This window comes from Lolium rigidum, chromosome 7 (assembly GCF_022539505.1).
Source record: "Lolium rigidum isolate FL_2022 chromosome 7, APGP_CSIRO_Lrig_0.1, whole genome shotgun sequence".
Lineage (NCBI taxonomy): Eukaryota > Viridiplantae > Streptophyta > Magnoliopsida > Poales > Poaceae > Lolium > Lolium rigidum.
The window spans coordinates 327,858,276-327,879,380 of NC_061514.1; the positions used below are offsets into that span (position 1 = coordinate 327,858,276).

Sequence of the window (21,105 nt, forward strand, 5' to 3'; positions counted from 1 at the left end):
TAGGGGAGGGGAGGGTGTGACGTTGCGGTTCGGTAGTAATGACCATCCTAGCCAACTTCGCCAAGCACCAAGTCAACCTGAAGGTGGGTCCCATCATAGCAAGATGATGGCAAAGGTCAATGGCTGGTCCTAGTGAACATCAGGAGCTCACCGCGCAGAAACCGTAGTGGCTCGTGGATGACCTCTCTGGTGAGTTATTGGTTTACCACTTGAATCTTTGGCTCCCATGTGGAGCATCGTGCGATGGCTTTACTATGCTCCGGCATTTGAGACGATGAACCTTATTTGATTTATGGTGATGATGATCATCTGGTCAGTGTAGTTTCTACGTTCTATTCCTAACACATTGACATCTGTCCCTGGTTATTAGAGGTCCTGGTAAGTCAACGTAGATGATGACTATTATTTGGTATTGAATACCACTTGTTGGTACTGTGTGGTCTTGATAATTTATTGCTAGATCTTGGCATGATCTCGGTATTGCTAGCTGTGTGTACATAGATATTCTGCTGGCGAGGTTTAGATATTCCTTATGGTACTGGCGTTATCTGTTTACATTCTAGATTTAGCTAGTATTTCCCTTGATCTGAATCTTCAACCATGTATTTTTTTGTGAAACAGTGAACTGGTTAACCTTGTTTATATGAGCAATTATACATGTATATGTGAGAAGTTAGTATCTCTACATGCATATGTGGGCAGCAGGCCCGGGCGGCCACATGTGCCGTATGTGCGAGCTGCACAGGGCCCAGGATTTTAGGGGCCCCAGATTTCTGTATTGGCCGATGAACTTACATAGAAAAAAAAAATCGGAAGGGAACTTACCTGGGTCTCGCTGCTTTGGAAAGCTAGCTCAATGCGCGCACGCAGAGACTCTTCGTGAATCAATCGTGCGAGGCACGAGGCAGCCAGCAGCAATCGAACCGTCCTCGCGACCTGGCCTCTCGGAGCTAGGCGTCGACGCGGAGATTCGCACGTTCGCCCTCCTCAGCCCTCGCCTGTTCCGATCGATTCATCTAGGCAATGATTCATCTAGGAGGAAGCCAACGACTTCTCCTTGACCGCCGCGACGCCGTGATGACGGTGATGGACAGCTTGAAACTGTGACGCATCCGTGTCCAACGACTACACGACGCAATTCGAATTTTCTCATCTTCCGCGTTCTGTGACGATAGCTGATCAACAACGATGCGGTAGGCGGCTGATCTTGTACTTTATAATTTTAATTTTTGTATGTAGTGATTTAGAACCAGTGGGGAGCAATTCATGTGACACAACAGAGCTTTTCTAAATTGAAGCTATTAGAGTCATACTACGATGACACAACAAAGACTTAGTGATTTGGCGATAATTTCATTTAAGAGTGAAGTGTTAGAGAAGATTGATTATGCGAATATCATTGAAGATTTTATCTCGAAGAACTCTAAAAGAATGATGTTGCTTAAATAAATATTATGCAACTTGGAGTTGAATAGGTATAGTTGTTTATATATATCCAATTGTCGTATAGGACATAAAAACATGTACATGTTATTTGTTGAATATTTTAAAAAAAATTATAAGATAGGGGGTCTATTTTAGAGTTTCGCACAGGGCCCCGGATTTTGCCGGCTCGGCCCTGGTGGGCAGTTAGTATCTATACATGCATCTGGTATCTACATGAATGTTTTTTGTATTGTGACGGACTTCATGACTATGTGGGTACTACTTATGTGATCTTTGTTCTTTTCTCCCCAGTTTTTCGTATTTTGCTTTATAAGAATACCAAGCTAGCCTGCAAGCTCTTCCATGATTGGAAGTATCATCTCAATGTTATAATTAGAGTTCTAGAGCGTTACTTTTATGTGTTCCAGCCATGGTTTTAAAGGCGTCGCCTTAGGGACGCCTAAGCGTCCAAGCGCTCCCCCTCCGCCTTAGAAAAACGCCCACCTTAGGCGCCTAGGCGTCCAAAGCGTCCGCTCAGGCGTCGCCTAAGCGTCGGAGCGCCCCCCCCCCTTCGCCTTAGGACGCCTTGGCGCCTTTAAAACCATGGTTCCCGCTTTGAACTCACTTTTATTGATTTAATTCACAATGCTATGACATTCATTGTACTGATATTTGATGTTTCCCAACTGCAAATTTTTGAAGCCTGGGAGCATAATATGATGGTGTCTGGTTCATGACACTAGATGGTGGCGTTCTTCGACTTTTGTGGATTTTTTGGTAAGTTCCTGGTGCCACTCCTTTCTACTCTCTGTGATCCAGGATAAAACGACCACAGAGGCAAAGAATATATATGTTTCTAGGTTCTCAGGTTCAAACTAGGCTAAGAAATGTGAAGTTGGTTTGCATGTAAGATAGTTGCAATTGGTGTTGTTAAAGCATATCCCTGTTTTGATTAGATGTAAATTTAAACAATTGAAATCGTTTCTTCCAAGCCAACTTTTGAACATAATACATGATTTATTTTTGCAAGGAAGTTTGAAAATATGCAGCTGTTTTTGTCTCTGTATAATTATACTAGATCGTCTAGTTTTGATAATTAAATCATGCATCACTCCCTTTTGGCAACAAAAAAAAAGATTATAAGCAGTCATGATTCGTTTGAATAAATAGAGACATCAGGAGAAGAGGCGCAACTTGGCAGTGACTGTTGCCTCAGTTGCCAGCGCCGGTTCCACACGATGTGCGTTTCTGCTCGAGCCTCCCCACTGCCAAGACCAAGAGCCAAGAGGCGTGAAAGCACCCCGGCCCAGACCTAACCGATGATGCAATGTTTGCTGCTGCTGATGCATGTCCTTGATGAGGCGGTTTTGCCATTTCTAGTAAGGTAGATCCTTCATTTCTATGCTTGTTTCTTGTGCTTTTGTGTGTATCCTTCTATGTGTTCTTCTCTAAATTTTAAGAGAATCAAATGTTCATAACTTCTTTTGTTAAAATTTATTTGCCTTTATTCAAAGCACGTAATTGACCAAATTTTTATATGTAGTCTAGGTGATCATAGGGAAGATCAATATAATTCTTCTGTGTTGAACGTGTGAAGATTGGTTGATATAAAGTTCTAGTGCATTTTTCTGTTGGTATCTGATGGTTTTGTCTCAAGTGTGATTTCCGTGGGAGGTAGCTATCATGTGTTATGCCAGCGGTGTCGATGATGTTCTTTGTGCCCTGGACGTGTGTGAGTTGCTAGACATTCATGATGATGATGATGATGACCATTACATGTTTGCATGCCCCTTTGATACATGAGGCTAATTATTTGCTATTCAAATTGTTGCACTAGAACTTATTCTATTCAAATTGTTGCTATGCAAATTTTTATATGTAGTACATATTCTATTCAAATTGTTGCTATGTTTGTGATATTAGCTTCAAACTAATTATTTGCTTATGATAGAATTTGCCGGGTACTTAGTCCTTGTAAAAAATAATGTCTTCTTCATTTTTCGATAGTGGAAATTGGTGAAAATACTTGGTCGTTTTTTTTATAGTAATGGCATGCCTCTGGTGATCATGCTCGTGGCCGTGCAAAAAAGGAGGTGATCAAGGCTGGCCTCCTTGAGCTCCTTCTGCTGTTTTCCTGGTTGGGATGCTGCTGCCGGTGTCTCCCCCGAACGTGTCCCATGGCTGCTGCAGGCGGCACGGATTCACGGCCTCGGATGCTCCCCTAGGGCCCTCCAATGGTTGGTGGCCGTCGATGGGTAGTGGTCTCGCTTTCCGGTGGGACCACACCTCTTGGTGCACTGAGATCGGCATCGTATACAAATGAAACTATGGGCAGTGTGTCATGGCGTTGTAAGGTTAGTATTTTGTTCTGTTGTTAGTATGACATGATGATTAATTGGATTAGGCCGCAAATTTGCAGGAAAAAATTATCTTTTGTTAATTTAGTCACTCATGTTAGCTTTTGGTTGTGTCGATTTAGCCTTTTTTTTGGTATTCAGATTGTTACTACCTTGATGTTATGTAAAGGTGTTTGATTTCCTAACAAGATCGAAGTGTATTCTTGTTTCAACATACATATTTGATATTTTCTGTTCACTAAATAAATAGTTGATTTGCTATGATGATAAATAGATTGGCTATGAGGAGATAATAGAATCAGTTTTTCATTTGTTTGTGAGATTTCTTTTGATGGTTGCATGTCTGGTAATATAGCTACACTATCTTGTTGCATTGGCCACATTGGTTGTTAGTTACGCTTGATGTCGTATGCTGATATCGACTGAAACAAATGCCTTAATGTCTACTGTTAAGTTGTGTGTGGCGATACTGCCTGCCGGTGAGCTCTGTTCTTTTTTTTTTCTATAGAATGTCTGGAGGAAATCATCTGCATGCATGAATGGAAATTTTGTTTCACTCAATAAGCAGTTGCTTTCCGCATATGCAGTAGATGTATGCTTTCTCGGGTGGGAGACACAGAGAGCGGAAGGCCAGCGCCGAGGCCGTGCTGTGAGCACCCTGCCCTGGCAAAGCTGTTGGAGGAACCAAGGCTGCTTCTACTACTCTCTTCTTCGCGGAGGTATAAATCCTTCATTATTAGGTCCATCTAGTGTTATTCTCTGTGTGTTCTATAGTTTTGTCCTTCTCTGAATCATCTAGTCGAGGAGAGCACACATTTAGAGCTCCTGTTAGTGAGATGCATATATTTTTTTCGCAAAGCACCTACTGCATCAAAGCTCGAATTTTTATAGTTCATCATGGCCTGATGCAATCTCGGTGTCAGTTTATTGAATCACCATGTTTACATGTTAGTGGTCCACCATGTTGCCGCAACCACTAATGGTAGCAGCCTAGAAGCTATTGGGATGCACTTGCTTAGACGATCTGAGAATCAGTCATGATTCTTGCGCATAAACCTCTTCCCAGTGTGGTCATTTTGCTGAGCTAACTTTTGAACATAATACATGATGTGTTTCTGAAAGAAAATAGAAAATTATTATGTTGTTTTTGCCTTTCTATAACCATACTATATGTTGCATTTTTTGGTAAGGAAATACTGCATCACTCCCTTTTGAAAACAAAAGAAAGCATTTAGGATTCATGTCCGTAAACAGAGACGTCAGGAGGAGAGGCGCAGCTCGCCGGCGAGTGTCGGTCGAAGCTGCAGTTCTACCACTGCTTGCGCATATCGATGTGTTCTCTCCAATGCAGTCATGCTGCCACCAATTTGTCAATATGGAATTGTGGTGCTTGTGCTTTGTTTGGTTACTTGCACTTAAATTAGTGATTAAATACCCGTCTTTCCATGAACGAAATACCCTTCTTTCCATGAACTACTATATACCTGCATGCTATTTATAATATGATGTTCATGATTATTACTGTGGTCATCCCTAGCAGGGGCATTCTAGGATGGTTGAATTTTGTAGAAATATATTGTTCTGTAGCATACCGATTGATATCACTATGAGCCTTAGGTTGGATGATAAGAAAAGTAAAGATAGCAGCAGTGACAAAGATACATGAACTTGCGACCTGAGACTTCTCTTTTTGATGATAGAAACACTTGTTCCTGAGAATGCCTAGCAGTATTCGTTGTTGCAGGTAGACCGGAGAAGGGTATTGAGCCAGTTTATGTAATTGGAGCATTAGGATATATGATGTAATTGCTTAGTTATTTCTTCTTCTGTTTAGTATAGTTACTTTATTTACTGGTTCTTCAATGCTAATAAATGTAGTAAAATGTCTTTCTTCCATAGGGCCATCAACTATTGGAGAAGATTTCCCGCGGGCACCTGTGCATCCACTGCGGTTAGTGGTGAGTATTGGTGGTGCGTGTCCGGCTGGATCACAGTTGCATTCGGTAGCAGATAATGTTCTTGACCACTGGTGCGTGTCCACCTGGACCACAGTTGCATTCGGTAGCAGATGGTGTTATTGATCACTCACGGAGGGGCAAATCCAAGGGTGGTGGTCTTGGCTACATTATCAAGTCCATTTGTTATTGGACCTGGGAGCATCTGTTTCCGAAATCACCATTGACCTTATAGGTATTCCCGTTTTGGATGGTACTCTGATACTGGTGGAAGTATGTAGCCCTGGAGTTGCCATGCTGGATGATGTAGGCAGCTAGTTTAGACGAGATAGTATTGTCACACTTGAGGGGTGATATATGTGCATGTCTAGCTAGGTGTGTGTTACATTTCCTGATGTCCAAACTCCTGGAACTGTGTGAATGTACCTGCTGATTGTAGCTTAGCTAGCTGATGCATACTTATGATGTATCTAGAGCTGATTACATTCGATAGAATCTTGCATTTATATTGCGTGCTTTTGTATCCGTCCCGGAACTGATTATGAAACTTTTGAGTTATGCATTAGGATTAACTATCACTGATGTTGGTTGTTTAGTGTTGTGGCATTTCCGTTTGGTTCAACCTATAGTTTGGTTGAATATCACCTGAGGTGTTCTGGTTGCACTTTTGTAGTTTGTGAAGTCCGTTGTGTGGTCCAAAAAAAAGCAAATGTCTTGATTTTTTTTATTTCAGTTGATTATTCAGGGTGATTACGTTAATTTTGTGTTCTTAACGTAAATTGTTGAAAATAATTTTGTGTTCTTAACGTAAGAGGTCACTGCTCTTTCGTGACCTTGTAAACAGCCAGGAAAATAATTTGGCAAAACCAAGCTAGTTTTGAAGTTCACTTTCAGCTGCACATGCATTGCTCATCTGGGTGACATGCACATAAGTAGGATCTGGCTAAGAAGCAAGACTGCCTATTGTGCTTGACATAGGGCCCTGTAAACGAACGGTGACATGCATCCATATTGTTTCATCAGTTAAAACAAGTACCATGACGTCATATAGTCGGTACAGCTAGAATAAACAAAATTGTTGCTTGTGGTGATATTGGTCTCACACCTCTTCGATAGCAACTTGTGAATCCTCAAAGAAATACAAAGCCAGAAAATACATCTGTGTGTGTGTATCTACTTGGCACCTATATAGCTGCCAAGTTGTAGCTACTGCGAGAGATGAACAACTCAGGGCCTCAAAAGAATGAAAAAAGTTTCAAGTTTGAACATTCTAAACGATGATCAGTTGGTAACATGAAACTAAAACATGCAGGTTCTGGAGTAGCTAAGCCCTATTTAATCAACCTAAAAAAAATCTGTGTCAATCTCTCTCAGAAAACTAGCACCAACCATACAATTGATGTTAGTAAAACATGTAGTAGTAATTTGCACTAGTTCCAGGGTCACCGGTAGTAGTAACTGGGGAAACTAATCGTCAAATCTTGGGAACCATAATAAATGAATGGGTCATTATTTTTAGGTGAAACTAAGCGACACACTCCCGAACTCTTCCATGCTAGTAGAGCTGTGCTATTATGGCTCTGGCATGCATGAGATTAAAAATCAAGGATTCATTAGAGATCCATCTGGCCGATCCGCGGGACAACGTAATCTTAGGCGTCCATCTATCGCAAGCTGCTAATAGCCACCAACGAAGCAAGATGATAGAACCAAAAGAAATTTCATCTGCTTACCGCTCTACCTATGTTCCCTCCCCCAAAATTTGAACCTCCAATCCTGGCCTCCTTCAGCCTATATATACAAGGAGGGGAGGAACCAACGCGTGCGTCGCGTGTGACTTAGACTTTGACTCTTGCTCGGAGAGGAGAGGAGAGGAGGCACTCTGCCGCCGCCGACTTCATCAACAACTGCAGTGGTGGACAGACGCGAGGAGTGGCCGACGAGCAGTCGCGTCTATCGTTTCAATCGGTGGCGGGGCCGTGGTGAAGATGGCTACATCATCCGGTAGGAACTGGGAGTCATCCGTCGTCTTAATCTCAGTTCGCCTAGCCGTCCGCGAGCAAGCCCAACGGGTAACCTCTTCATGTGCTTATAATCTCAGTTCTGCTTCTCACCTTTGAGCATTTGTTTTTTGAGTCCATCTTGCGGGGCTGATTAATTTTATCCATGTTCTTTTGGCAAAGCCGAGCTAGTTTGGAAAGGTCACCTACTGTGACAGTCGATGGTCCACTCTCAGTTCCTGTCATCCTCCACAACCAATTTAATGACACTCCTCCTTTTTCCACAAGACCACAACACTTCAACTCTGTCATAGGTTCTGACCAAAATCACGTTTTTCACCTCAGTAAATTAGTGTACCTTTGCCCTTGAGAACGGCTGCGTGCAAGGCATTCCGGCCGTCAGGTCCAGAGTAGGAAGGACAGCGCTGAATCTTTCTCATAGATTTGGGCGATGTCGTCGTGGCCCAGCTCGACGGCCCAGTAGAGCGGCGAGGCGCCCTCCGACAGCGGCACGCGAGCCAGCTGCGGGTCCTCCGCCATGAGCAGGGTGATCATGTCGCCGTCCCTCGAACGAACCGCGTCGTGAAGCACCGTCTCTCCACGCTTGTTCTGCACACTCAGTATGGCCTTCACCTTGTCGTCTACGTCGCTGCCGCCGCCGTTCTCGGATCTTGCAAGGAATACGAGATGGGCGACCATTCCGCGGTGCCTGGCACGGGCGGCGCGGTGCAGGGGCGTATCGCCGTTCTTGCTCCGGGCGTTGAGGAGGAGGTGTCTGGCCTTGCCATGAATCATGGACGCGCTCTTGAGGAACTGCTCGCCGTCTCCCCTCGAGGCAACCACGTGGAGGAGGGAGTCCCGCTCAGCGGCTGGCGCTATTGCGGCAGAAGATGGCATGACCCCAGCATCGACGCCGTCGGCGACAACTTGCTCGATCTCGATGGGAATGACGTGCTGAGGTGCCCCAAGCTCCGCATCTCCTTCGCCGCTGAGAAGGAGGTGCTCAAGCCGCAACCAGTCGCCGCGCCGGGCGGCCATGAGCAGCTGGGGATCATGCGGCTTGTTGCTATGCACCTGCAGGCAGCTGGGATTAGGAGCTTGCTTTGTGTTACAGTTCTCTGGAGCCATATTCTTGGTTACAGTGGCACTAGCTAGCTGGTAGTACGTGCGTACGTGTACATCCTCGATCGAGGAGCACGTATAAATCAACGACGACTAGTACATGTAAAAAGGCTGAGGAGGGGAATAAAAATTTTGCTCAAACCACACGTAAAGGGCATACACAAGCAAAGCAATTTGAGATGGCCAACCAGCAGGATACACGCTGAAAAACCTTGTACTGTTGAGATGCTCCTACACACATGCCAAGCAATAAATTATTCGTCACAAGACTGGGCACCCTTCCTGTTAAGTACTTTTACATGAATGAATAAATCGAGGACCTAGCAGTTTTTTTGGTAACTAGCTTAGACAACATACAATAATTGTTTTCTTCCTAGACCGGAAATTTGCCATGTGCATGTGGTGCTATGGTATACCATTTGTACGTGCATATAAAGTTTTACTGAAATGGAAATGCAAAAGGCCAAGTCTATATTTAATTAACCGATGTTCCCGAGTGCTCTTCTTTTGAGTTTATGGCACCAATCGCCAAAGGACAAAGAGGAAAAGAAGTGCTTGTAGATTTTTTTTTTCTTTTTTGCTTTTACAAAACATTGCGGGTCGCTTATGCAATGTTTGGTTCGAGGGGTAGATAACGATCGGATGGAACCATTCCAAATTTTATGTATGAGATGATCCATTTGAGTGTTTTTTTCATTGGTTCATTTGATCTCTCTATCAGAAATATGGTGGCACAAAATAATAAACATCGATGCCAAAAAAAGAATGCATGGTAAATACAAGTGCAAGCTCATGATTGTCAAGTACGATGCTTGTATATGGTCATCATCTCCTAACGTTAACATACTCCTCATCCACGGAAGTATGAAACCAATACTCCCTCTAAGCGCATGAATTCACAATATGTAGTAGCTTAGGTACAAAGGACATATCATTGCCTGAACTGCTATGTATGAAGTTGGGCATTGGTCCTTGGCCTTATATGGGACATACCCTTCTTATCCTTAGTAAGGTGGTTTGAGAAGAGTGCCAACATGCCTAAGTGATTTTGCATCGAGCTAATCACAACACACTTCAACTCTAGCTAATGCACAATATTCTCACAGCGGTCCTATATCTAGATTGATTAAGTATCTAGCATTAGGACGGAAGAAAAATCCTATACGACCTGCCAAAGCGATGGACCACCTTCACCTAGCGACACGTAACAAACTGATCAGTCTCATTGCAACGAGCCCTAATTCACACTTGAAAAATCCCTAATCCACTTCTCTCACATCGAATCCTCTGCTTGCTCTGCAGCCACGACCACCATCGGCCGGCGAGCCGTTCCTGCTGCTCTCCCCGACGGTAGAGGAGAACACTCCTCGGTGGCCTAGCAGCTCGCTCCCGACGAAGGAGGGCAAAACAAAAAACAAAAAACAACATAGAAACAATTTCCCACAGAAAACAACTCAAAAAGAAAACAATTTCCCATGGAGTGGCATCCAAAGAACCATTTTCTTCGGCGAAGCAAGAATTTCACACTCCAACAGCAAAGCCGACAGGGCAAACCATAGCGGACGGTCGGCCAACAATCCTACGACAAAATTTTATATGGTTCTTTAGTAATGACAATCATTGGAAATATTTGATCAAGATACTGTCAGAAACACAAAATCTGGGGGTAGACTACTCCAAATTTATCATGGAGGCAACATAGGATTTGATGGAGGCCATTCCAGTGGCTTTCCCCCGTCCAGTCTAGCTAGCTGAGAGGGCAGGCTGCTTCATCTTTATTCAATAGTAATTTACACATATGCTTACCAAGAAGTCCAAAAGCACGATATTCTTGCGATAGGTAATATAGTCCTGAATCAATCTAGTGCGCACAAAACGCACAAGACCATGCATGCATGAACCACGAAGTTAGTCTTGCGGCAGCAGAGGGACGAGGAGGAGCTTCTCCTTGCGGTGCACAGTGATCCCAAATGATTCGGCCATACTAATGCCACCTTCCTGCGCCGATCCAGACGGTAGCTTCCAGTCGAAGTGGTACATGAGATTCGCAAGCATGATCTCGACGGTCACGATGGCGAAGTTGATGCCGGGGCATATCCTTCGGCCGGCCCCAAACGGGAGGTAGAGGAAGTCGTTCCCCCTGTAGTCTATGGCCGCGGCGCTGCCGCCTTCCAGGAACCGCTCGGGCATGAACTCCTCCGCGCTCTCCCAGCCGCCTGGATCCCTCGCGAGAGCCCAGCTATTGACGATGGTGCGCGTCCCCGACGGTATCATGTAGCCGTTGATGTTGCAGCTGGCCATGGAGAGGTGGGGCACGAGGAGCGGCGCCGGCATGTGGAGCCGGAGCGTCTCCTTGATCACCGCCTTGAGGTAGGCCAAACCGGTGAGGTCGTCTTCGGTGACCATGTCTTTTTCCTTGGGTACGGTGTTCTTCACCTCGTCTTGTAGCTTGGCCATGAGGTGGGGGTTCTGCATGAGCCGAACCATGGCGTACTCTAGCACTATGAATGATGTGTCCGTGCCAGCTTCAAGCATGATCTACATGCATACATACGGATCAGCAGGTAAATACAAAAAACCAACAGCTTAGCATGCATATAGAGCTAGACTAGCTTTGCTAGTATGTGACGTGTAGGTGAAGGTGCCATTTAGTTGTGAGGTCATACTATACGTGCGTACCGTCAACTGAGCCTTGATATGGTCTTTCGTGAGGTTGTACTCTTGCTGAACGGAAAGCAAGACGTCGATGAAGTCGCAGTCCTCGCCGCCGCGTTCTGACGCCGGCTTGCTGGCGTGGTCGTCGATGAGGCTATCAAGCAGGTCGTCCCACATCTTGTGCACTCTCCGGGCCTTGGCGCACACGATCCTCTTGATGATGTCCAGCTTCACCAGCGCCGGGAAGTGGTCCTCGAGGTTGAAGCCGCCGATGAGCGAGGAGTTGGCCTCCACCAGCTCCCGGAAGAGCTTGTTGTGGCCCTGCTTCCGGAAGGACTTGCCGGACACGGCGTGGCAGACGACGTCGTTGGCGAAGGCGCTGAGCATGTCGCTGAGGTCGACGGGGGCACCGGCGCCGACCGCGTCGCGGAGCTTGGCGACGACGAGCCTGACCTCGTGCTCCCGCGCGTGGCGGTAGGAGCGGACCTTCCTGGCGGTGAGGAGGTGCGTGGTGGCGATCTTCTTGACCTGGCGCCAGTGGTGGCCGTAGGGGCAGAAGGCGACGTCGGTGGAGCCGTAGAAGAGGATGTCGGTGACGGGGGAGTGCGGGCGGGACGCGAAGACGTGGTCGTGCGTGCGCAGGACGGCCTGCGCGGCGGCCGGCGAGGAGACGACGAGCGTGGGGACGGCGCCGAGGCGGAGGAGCATGAGGCCGTCGCGGCCGTGCTGGGCGGCGAGGTCGCGGAGGGAGACGTGCGGGAGGGAGCCCAGCAGGTGCAGGTGGCCGATGACGGGGAGCCGGCCGCGGGGAGAGGGCAGCTTGCCCAGCGCCTCCTTTCTGGCTCTCGCCGTGGCCGTCCCGTTCCCGAAGCGGCGCACCATGAGGAGGACGGACGCCAAGAGAAGAGGGACCAGGACTAGGAGGGCTGCCTGTGCAGACCTCGCGTCATGGAGAAGGACCTGCGTCGCTTGACCCATCGCTCACAATCACAGCAGCGGAGTGCTAGCTTCCTAACTACAAACCTGGAGGCCGGGCCAGCTAGTTTTATACTGCTAGGAGCCTAGGACGTGGGAACCCTTGGCTCGCATTTGGGGGTAATTTTTGAGCTATTCGGATACCCGAGCTTGTTTCCATGTTAGCATGGATCTTAAAAGCACCTCCGGGATAGGTCGGTTTGGATGTTTTTTCGGGAATAAATCTGAACGCGGTGAAAATCGACAACGCGTTCGCGCGGGCGCTCGGCCGCGGCATGGCGGATGTTGTGGGTATACTTCATAGATATGACATCAACATGGTCCAGTAAGCCCGGGTGGTGCACATATGGTGGTGGGGGCATATGGTCCATCGGGCGCCTCAGTTGTATCCGGGTATGAGTCTCCCTAGAAACCCTAGGAACCGAGCGCCTATATAAGCCGGATCCCGGGAGTTCTAGAGGCACAAGCACAACTCATTGTACGCCCAGATAATTCCAGACAAGCAGCAGTAGGTCATGTTATTATGCAGCGTAATCTGAAGCTGGGTAAATCGCGTACCACCGTCCCGGTTGCTTTCTGTCCTATGCCCCCAACTTATTCCCCCCTTCGTGAGGATACCTCCTCTCAGGTATTGTCGAATAGGCAACGGCACACGTAGGGTGTGTTTGGTAGGTCGGGTGGACACATAAATTCTCATCCCAGCTCAGATTTTTTCAATTTTACTTGTTTGGTAGATCGGGTCGGCTCAAGTGGGCACTGCTGACCTCGTGCAAATATGGGCTCTCAGCCAGGCCGGGTTGAGAAGCTCAAATCGAGCTTCTCAGGTCAGCCAGGCTGAGTTCGCCCCGCAGAACACTGTAGCACATCCCCACGCGCGCCCCTACCCCCAGACCCCCACCCCTCTCCTCATTTCCTCTCATCCTGCCCGAGCTCCGTTCGGCGCCGCCCTAGCAGGGCTCGTCCCCGCGCCCGAGCTCCGTCCGGCGCCACCCTGGTAGGCCTCGTCCCCGCGCTCGAGCTCCGTCCGGCGCCGCCCTGGCAGGCCTCGTCCCCGCGCCCGAGCTCCGTTCGGCGGCAACACGGCAGGCCTCGTCTACCCCGTCCCCGCGCTCGAGCTCTGTCCATCGGCGCTCTAGCGGGCCTCGTCTGCCCGTCCCCGCCACGAAGGACCTCCAGTGCCGCCACTGACGACCGCCCGCGCCGCCACGGACGACCTGCAGTGCCTCACGCCACAGCTCGAAACTCCGCCGCCAAGGTCGCCAGCCACGGCCGCCAAGGTCGCCAGCCACCGCCCCTCCTCACGACGCCACGGACGTCATCAAGGGTGCCTCGTCACGCCGGCCGGCGGCCACCCACATCGCCTCCTCGATGGTGGTCGGGATCTGAGGACCCGATTTCTTTTCCTTTTTTTTTCTTCAGGGTGTTTTATGTAAAAATTGGACCTTCTTGTAATTTTATATTTCTGAACCTGTGTCCAGCATGTCCTAACACATGGCTGAGCACCAAACAACATCTTGATTCAACTTGGCTGAACACACCCGACCCACCAAACAGATGGTCAAATCTGAGCCTAGCTTGTATAAGGTGAGCATGTCTGTGCTGGGAAAGACATTCTCGAGTGGACCGACCTATCAAACACACCCGTAGTCTACTTCGCCATCCCCGTGCACCGACGTCTCAGGCTACCGTCGCCTCCCTTGGCGTGCATCGCCACATCTGCGCAAGGTCTTCATCACGCAGCTGGGTTCTTCCTCGCCTACTTCGAGTTCAGCCGTCGCGCCTCCACATGTAACATGCATGATCACTTCTGGTCGTCGCAGGTCATGCCGACTACCTCTACAATCTAGGCGCCTAGCATGGCCACACCAGGCTGTTGTTGGTTTTTGTCGCCTTCTATGTCTCCATCCACCACGACCTCGTCGACAGCATCATCGTCTCGTCCCCGACTACTTCGTCTACTCCAACAACTGCGGACTGCATCAGCACCTCTCCCTCTTCGCTGCTTTGCATCTCGCCACCGCTCTGGAGGCCTCCTCTGCTGGTCCCCACCCCTAACACTAGTGCATGGTCCTTGATGGTCCTGCCCTCGCACACCCGATACTGGCAACACCGGCATGTGACTTCGTCCCCGATGCTTCCTCGGCTCGCCCCCCTCGACATCGACACAAAGGGCTATCACCTCGTTTGAGCACCTCGGCTTCCTCTACAATTCAAGTATCCGCGATGCGACATCGCATACGACGCTCCCGCTACGGCTGCGGGGGAGAGTCAGCCTGCTGGTTCCTACCTTCGGTTTCTCCAGTCTGACCGTCTGCGACACTTTTGTTGTTCACGTCACTACCGCTACAACTACGAAAAGTGTTAGAGATATATTTAGTATATGTATATTTGGTAGTCTAGGATTGTAATCTAAACCTACCTTATCTTTAGAAGAACCTTTCTAGCCTCCAAGATTTACTCTAAATATATTGGTCCGAGAGGCTCAATACAACATCCAACATCCAACATATTATGCATATCTCTCTATCATTCTATAATTTGGAGCATTTGAATTTATTGTTTGCAACAGCCAGACTTATCTTTTTTGCACAGACTACTACATGTATCAATTTTAGAAAAAAATTGGCATTCTATTAGAACATACGTTCATGTTTATTGTACAGAAATTTTAAATGTTTTAGTTTATTTGCTATTTTTTCCGAATTTTCTATTGGAACAGCATGTCCATGTATGCATGTACTGTATTTATTATAGTAGTGTATACCCCGTGATTCAGGTGGTTTCTAGATTCCAGAACGAAACGCACGTTAATCAGACTCCTGTTTGGCGATGGCTGCTCCCTTCCTAGCCTCAAGTTCAAGGGGAGCCTCTTCTTCCTCCCCCCTCACAGAAAAGCATTCCCCAAAAATAGCAAGCTATGAAGCAACAAGGGACGGGAGGCTACTCCCCTTTCCACTTTTTTTCGTTTCCCGGCAGCCGTATCATGCCCAGGCTCGTGGATTGGTGGTGGCGAATTCCCCTCTACCGAAATTCCAACAATCGGAGGTCTTTCTTCCCCATACATCCAGTTCCTTTCCAGCCGGATCCAAGAACCGCAAATCCGACTGAATTTTTGGATTTCCCCGCTTCTTGCTGACATTTCTGTGGCTTAATCCGTATGCAGAGGCATCCAGATCCAGCATCAACAAGAAGCAATTCCGAGTGCGAGTATTGTCTTGCCAAATTTGTGCCAACATTTTGTGCAAATCACCTCAATAATTTTTTGGTCCCAAGACCAGCACTTTGGAGAAGGGAATCAAGGGAGAAGCTGGGGCTGGATCCCCATTGGGGAGCAATGGCCGGTTGGGCGAGGAATTAGAGGCCGACTAAGCAAGCACAACATAGGATGAGGTGGCCGAGGAGCAGATTGAAATGGCTCCTCAGCGCATGTCTCATCTCTCTCCTGCTCCTCACGCCCACAGACTGTGATGGGCTGCAGCTCGTCGCCGCCATAAGGAAGAACTTATTTTGGCCACCAGCACCTCCCCGTCCATCTCTTCCAGGCCGAATAGGCCATGAATTGGTAAGAATTGGAATTATTTTTGCTTGCATTGGTATGTGTACTTATGCAGTACTTGTACTTTTGTAATATATGTGTGTGTCATATTTGCGATATATTACTCATAATTGCATTGGTGATGACAATACTAATACTAATACTAATACCGCAAATGCTAAAGAGACTAGTGTTGATTTCCTCGCATGATACACATGCCACTGCTTTTTCCTTGGATTTATGGTATCTGGTCTTGCACTTCTTCACATGGAGTGGAATTTGTGTCCTGGGAGAATTGCATGTAGAATTACATCCAAGATTTACTCATATTTTTTTATGATTCTATCACGGAATGTGACTACTTACCATAGTACAAGCAATGCCCTTCATCTTTGATTATGAAACCAAGTGAAAATGACGAACAACTGATCAATAGCATTATGACCATATTCTCATCCTGTTGCTATTTTTTTCTTATTTTACTGCTCTGTTAAACCAAGTGAAAATGAAAACAACTGATCAGTAGCATTTTGCCCATCACGTCTGTTCGCCCTAGTATTATTTTCTTATGTAATTGTTAATTATTCAAGTTGTTCTAAGTCAAGTCCTCTATTTTCAGATGCATCCTTGCAAATCTTTATATGTTAGCCATATTTTCTTCTTTATAGATGAGACATATACACCTTCTCTAGAACCGTTAAATGTTCACTGTATGGTTCATGTTCGAAGTTAAAGTACAATATCCGCATTTTGACTAACTACTATTTCTCACGCATTGCATTACACAGGTGGAACATTTATGGCTCAACTGTGATTTAGATAGGATAATCCTTCAAGAAGTTAAAAATCAATCCTATTACACCCTTCTATTCAACATCATCAGAAATTCCTACAGAACAAATTATAAGATCGAGGAAGGAATGATCACTTCTTTGTCGCATGAAGTTACCAATACTTTCCAGGACTGCTTAAGCAAGCATAATTCCATTTTGCCACATGGCGTCTCTGGGCATAGCCAGGTGGAGGAGAAGGATGCAGGAAGCTTATTATCAAATTCGAATAAATTCAAACAGCCTTTTGCATCGAAAATAAGATATCTACTCGACGGAACTTCAGCATCACATTTTACTTTTTCACCGCCTGCAAAAGAAGCAATCTGGAGCGCTTTGTCTTCCGAAGAAGAGTCTCGTCCACTGGTCACTAGCATAAAGAAGTCAGACGGAAAAAAGAAGAGCAAGGACAAAGACTCTGATTCATCCACTGTTGTCTTGGGTTTGGCAGTGGGCTGCGTAGCATTGGTGGCTCTTATTGTGTACTTTTGTGCTTGTCGTGGAGATGATTCAGCATCACCATATGATCTAGGCAGGGATGATAAACCACTCCTAGGTTTGACTGACCTAACAGGTGGTGCAGCTCACTTTTATTCAGTTTTCGTCCAATATGTTGCACAACATATTTACTTGTATCAACTCCTTTGCGTGCATCAGGTTCTTCCCGTAAGTCCAGCGCTACACCAATCGATGTCAGCAGGTTGGGGGCATTGTCACGAAGTTCATCCGAGATCCCGCAGTCGGAATTTGCGGTACCAATGAAGTTGCATACCGTACAACCATCTGCTAATAAGTTGAAGTCAGTAGGAGCGATGTCAATGAAGGCAGAACTAATGGAGCGGCACAGCAGGCTGAGCTCGCACGAGATAACAACCGTCGCTGGACGTCCGGCGGTCTCTACCCTAGCCGAGAAGGCCGCAGTTTCTTCTGCTACTAGTAACGCAGTTACACCCGCAGGTCCACCACCACCACCTCCTCCAGCTCTTCCTGGAAAGGCTCTTCCACCTCCGCCTCCTCCTCCTGCTCTTCCTGGGAAGGCTCCTCCACCTCCTCCTCCTGCACCTGGTGCACCTGCACCACCACCACCACCACCAGGAGCATCAGCAGCAGGAGCAGCAGCACCACCACCACCACCGCCGCCAGGAGCAGCAGCACCACCACCACCTCCGAAGCCATCCGGGCCTCCTGCTCCCGGACCACCACCACCTCCTGGTCCAAGAGCTGGAGCTGGAGCAGGACCTGGACCTCCACCTCCACCACTTAAAAAAGGTGGACCACCTGGAGGTGGACCCCCGCCACCAGCACTGCCGGGTGGTCCTAAAAAAGGTGGACCACCGCCGTTGAAGAAGCCAGGAGCGGCAGCTCCTGTTGCAGACTCTTCGAAAACAAAGTTGAAGCCCTTCTTCTGGGATAAGGTTGCTGCAAGTCCAGATCAAGCCATGGTGTGGGATCAACTTAAAGCCGGATCCTTCCAGTAAGCCAGCCAGTCCCTGGAGCTGTGTTATACTTGTTTGTTATTGTTTAGGCTTATGCTGCTGATGTTATTAATTGTATACCTCACTCAATTGCAGACTTGCTATTGCAATTAACTCTTCAATCGTATTAATCATTTGTAGGTTTAATGAGGAGATGATTGAAACTCTTTTTGGTTGCAACGCTGTTGACAAGAAAAGTAGCGATGGCAAAAAGGAGCCAGCAAAGGAAGCAACTCAATTTGTTAGGATCCTAGAACCTAAAAAGGCACAGAATTTGGCAATATCACTGAAAGCACTCAGTGTTTCAGCTGCAGATGTGCGTACTGCAGTTACAGAAGGTAAAACCGATACACTGCGTTTTCACCTCAAAGTTTCCCTACACATGCACGTTGAAGTACCCAATTTGTCTTTTGTTCTCCTGTATAAAGTCGATCACCTCTTTGATACATGAAGTGTTCTCCATGTCAAGGAGATTTGAAACTCGATAGATCTTTCATTTGAATTATGCACTACAATTTACAATAAATTCTTGAATTCGTAGATCAATAATTGTGCGAGGGCCTAATTGCGCTTGTTTGTTCCCTTTGGTAATTGCATGCAGGGCATGAACTCCCCTCTGATTTGATACAAACATTGATACGGTGGATCCCAACTAGTGACGAGGAACTACGGCTTCGGCTGTACAATGGAGAGATGAGTCAGCTTGGTCAGGCCGAGCAATTCTTGAAGACCATCATTGAAATCCCATACATTTTCCAGCGCTTGGAGGTGTTACTTTTCATGGCCAGTTTGCCGGAAGAAGCCGGAAGTGTGAAGCAGTCATTTGAAACCCTAGAGGTAAAAGTTAAGCTTTAGCACATACCTCACTGTACTGATCAATGCACTAATTAAGATTTACTGGTCAATCAGGTAGCATGCCAAGAGCTTAGGCACAGCCGTCTTTTCAAGAAGCTATTGGAGGCTGTACTTAAAACTGGCAACCGGATGAATGATGGCACCTTTCGAGGGGGAGCACAGGCGTTCAAACTGGACACCCTTCTGAAGTTGGCTGATGTCAAGGGCGTTGATGGCAAGACGACGCTCCTGCATTTCGTCGTCCAAGAGATCATCCGCTCGGAGGGTGTCCGTGCTGTGCGTGCCGCCAAGGAGCAGAACAGCAGCATCTCCAGCACGAACAGCACGGATGATCTCACCGAGGATGTCGGCGAAGACACGGAACACTACAAGCAGCTGGGCCTCGCCGTGGTTTCCAACCTAGGGGAGGACCTCCAGAACGTCCGCAAGGCAGCGCTCCTGGACGCGGATGCGATGACCATCATGGTGGCGAGCCTCGGGCACAGACTGGTGAAGGCGAACGAGTTCTTGAACACGAGCATGAAGAGCTTGGAGGAGGAGAGCGGGTTCCAGCGCAAGTTGGTCCAGTTCATAGAGCAGTCCCAGGTGCAGGTGACCCACCTGCTGGAGGAGGAGAAGAAGCTTCGCTCGCTGGTGCGCACCACCGTGGATTATTTCCACGGCAGCACTGGGAAGGACGAGGGCTTACGCCTGTTCGTCGTCGTGCGTGATTTCCTGGTGATACTGGACAGGGTGTGCAGGGAGGTGAAAGAGGCGGCTGCCAAATTAGCCGCTGCTAACAAGAAAGAGGCAGCCGCCGCCAAAGCAGCGGCAGCCCCGACAGCACCGGCCACGAGGGGCAGGCAACCGTCCCAGACGTCCATGTCTTTCCGCGACCCTCGGCAACATCTGAAGCCTGCAATCCAAGGTCGGAGGGGAAAGGCACACAGCAGCTCCAGCTCATCTGATTCTGATGACTGACAGGCACCTAGCTACCCTAGGCTAGCTACATCAATCATGGCCAGATATCAAATGGACGGCAATTGCATATGCAGGAAGGGTATGAGCACCATTGACCTCTACCATGTATGTTTGTATGTATCATTCTGTATTTCACGTCACACTTGCTGTTAGAGCGATGAGATGTGATGGCGGCATAGGTGTAGGCTAGTCAAGGAATGTGGATGGTGGTAGGTCAGTTCAATTGACTTCTTGTAATGCTACCTTTTCTGCTAGTCTTCCCACTAATACAGGTGTATATTTCTATGTCGATTTGCACTTTCGTTCCATATGTGTAAGCCATATTTTGAACCATTGAGTAAGCTAATCCAAGTGCCTGTAGCCGTAGCAGGTGGACCAAGCTTGCTGTTTCAGTGGTGATCTGGGTTTCGGCAGCGGAAGCGGATTTTACCTCTGTGACAGCCTGCCAGCGGTAGATTGTGTCTCCGACGCCGGATCACCAGTATATAGGTCACGAGTTTATCCATTAAACTGAGTGCTCAGCAGAGTCGCTGGACACAATAAATTGTACGGAGTAAAAAGTATGGGGCATTCCCCGGCTAGAAAATATATTCGTTCTGCTCCAGATTTACACCATGATTTGCAACTTGCAAGGGTATGGGCAGCTTGATTACAAGCTCTAGGGCAGTACATGAATTTTACAGTACTTAAGTTTAGCCTAGCTACTGCTTTTATTTCTCTGAACATTGAACCGATTGCCGCTGGGTCCTCGTTGTCTCCCTTTAAGCTTGGACCAAAGTCCGACTCGTCCTGTCACGCGTTTTGTAGGCTGCATCAGGTTGGGCCAGGCCGGGGAGAAGAAATCAGCCGATTAGTTGCATGCATGTCTCTTTGAGTCAGGCCGGCATGACACGAAGACAACTGCCGAATCGACCGTTTTCATCGGGACATTCGGAGATGCTGCAAAAGTGGCATGGACTCG

General features: G+C 47.6%; 2 protein-coding genes across 2 annotated transcripts; one reads left to right on the forward strand and one right to left on the reverse strand.

Annotated features, from left to right (window-relative positions):
• Positions 1-10,767: 10,767 nt before the first annotated feature.
• LOC124673388 (indole-2-monooxygenase-like) lies at positions 10,768-12,492 on the reverse strand. Its single transcript, XM_047209474.1, has 2 exons — positions 11,539-12,492; positions 10,768-11,397 (listed from the first exon to the last, which is right to left on the reverse strand). The coding sequence occupies exons 1-2, from the start codon at positions 12,490-12,492 to the stop codon at positions 10,768-10,770; spliced, it is 1,584 nt and encodes a 527-aa protein (XP_047065430.1).
• Positions 12,493-15,344: 2,852 nt separating this feature from the next.
• On the forward strand, positions 15,345-20,157 carry LOC124674104 (formin-like protein 18). Its single transcript, XM_047210137.1, has 7 exons — positions 15,345-15,534; positions 15,653-16,051; positions 16,813-17,428; positions 17,512-18,328; positions 18,471-18,667; positions 18,931-19,166; positions 19,239-20,157. The coding sequence occupies exons 2-7, from the start codon at positions 15,875-15,877 to the stop codon at positions 20,142-20,144; spliced, it is 2,949 nt and encodes a 982-aa protein (XP_047066093.1). The 5' UTR covers positions 15,345-15,534; positions 15,653-15,874; the 3' UTR covers positions 20,145-20,157.
• The last annotated feature ends 948 nt before the right edge of the window (positions 20,158-21,105 follow it).

Bases quoted from the DNA above. Each gene is read 5' to 3' on its own strand.
- LOC124673388 (XM_047209474.1), bottom strand. From the start codon at position 12,492: ATGGGTCAAGCGACGCAGGTCCTTCTCCATGACGCGAGGTCTGCACAG. The intron at 11,398-11,538 runs GTACGCACGTAT...GTATGCATGTAG, and splicing joins ATATCAAGGCTCAGTTGACG to ATCATGCTTGAAGCTGGCAC.
- LOC124674104 (XM_047210137.1), top strand. From the start codon at position 15,875: ATGAGGTGGCCGAGGAGCAGATTGAAATGGCTCCTCAGCGCATGTCTC. The intron at 17,429-17,511 runs GTGGTGCAGCTC...TGCGTGCATCAG, and splicing joins AGGTTTGACTGACCTAACAG to GTTCTTCCCGTAAGTCCAGC. The intron at 18,668-18,930 runs GTAAAACCGATA...AATTGCATGCAG, and splicing joins GCGTACTGCAGTTACAGAAG to GGCATGAACTCCCCTCTGAT.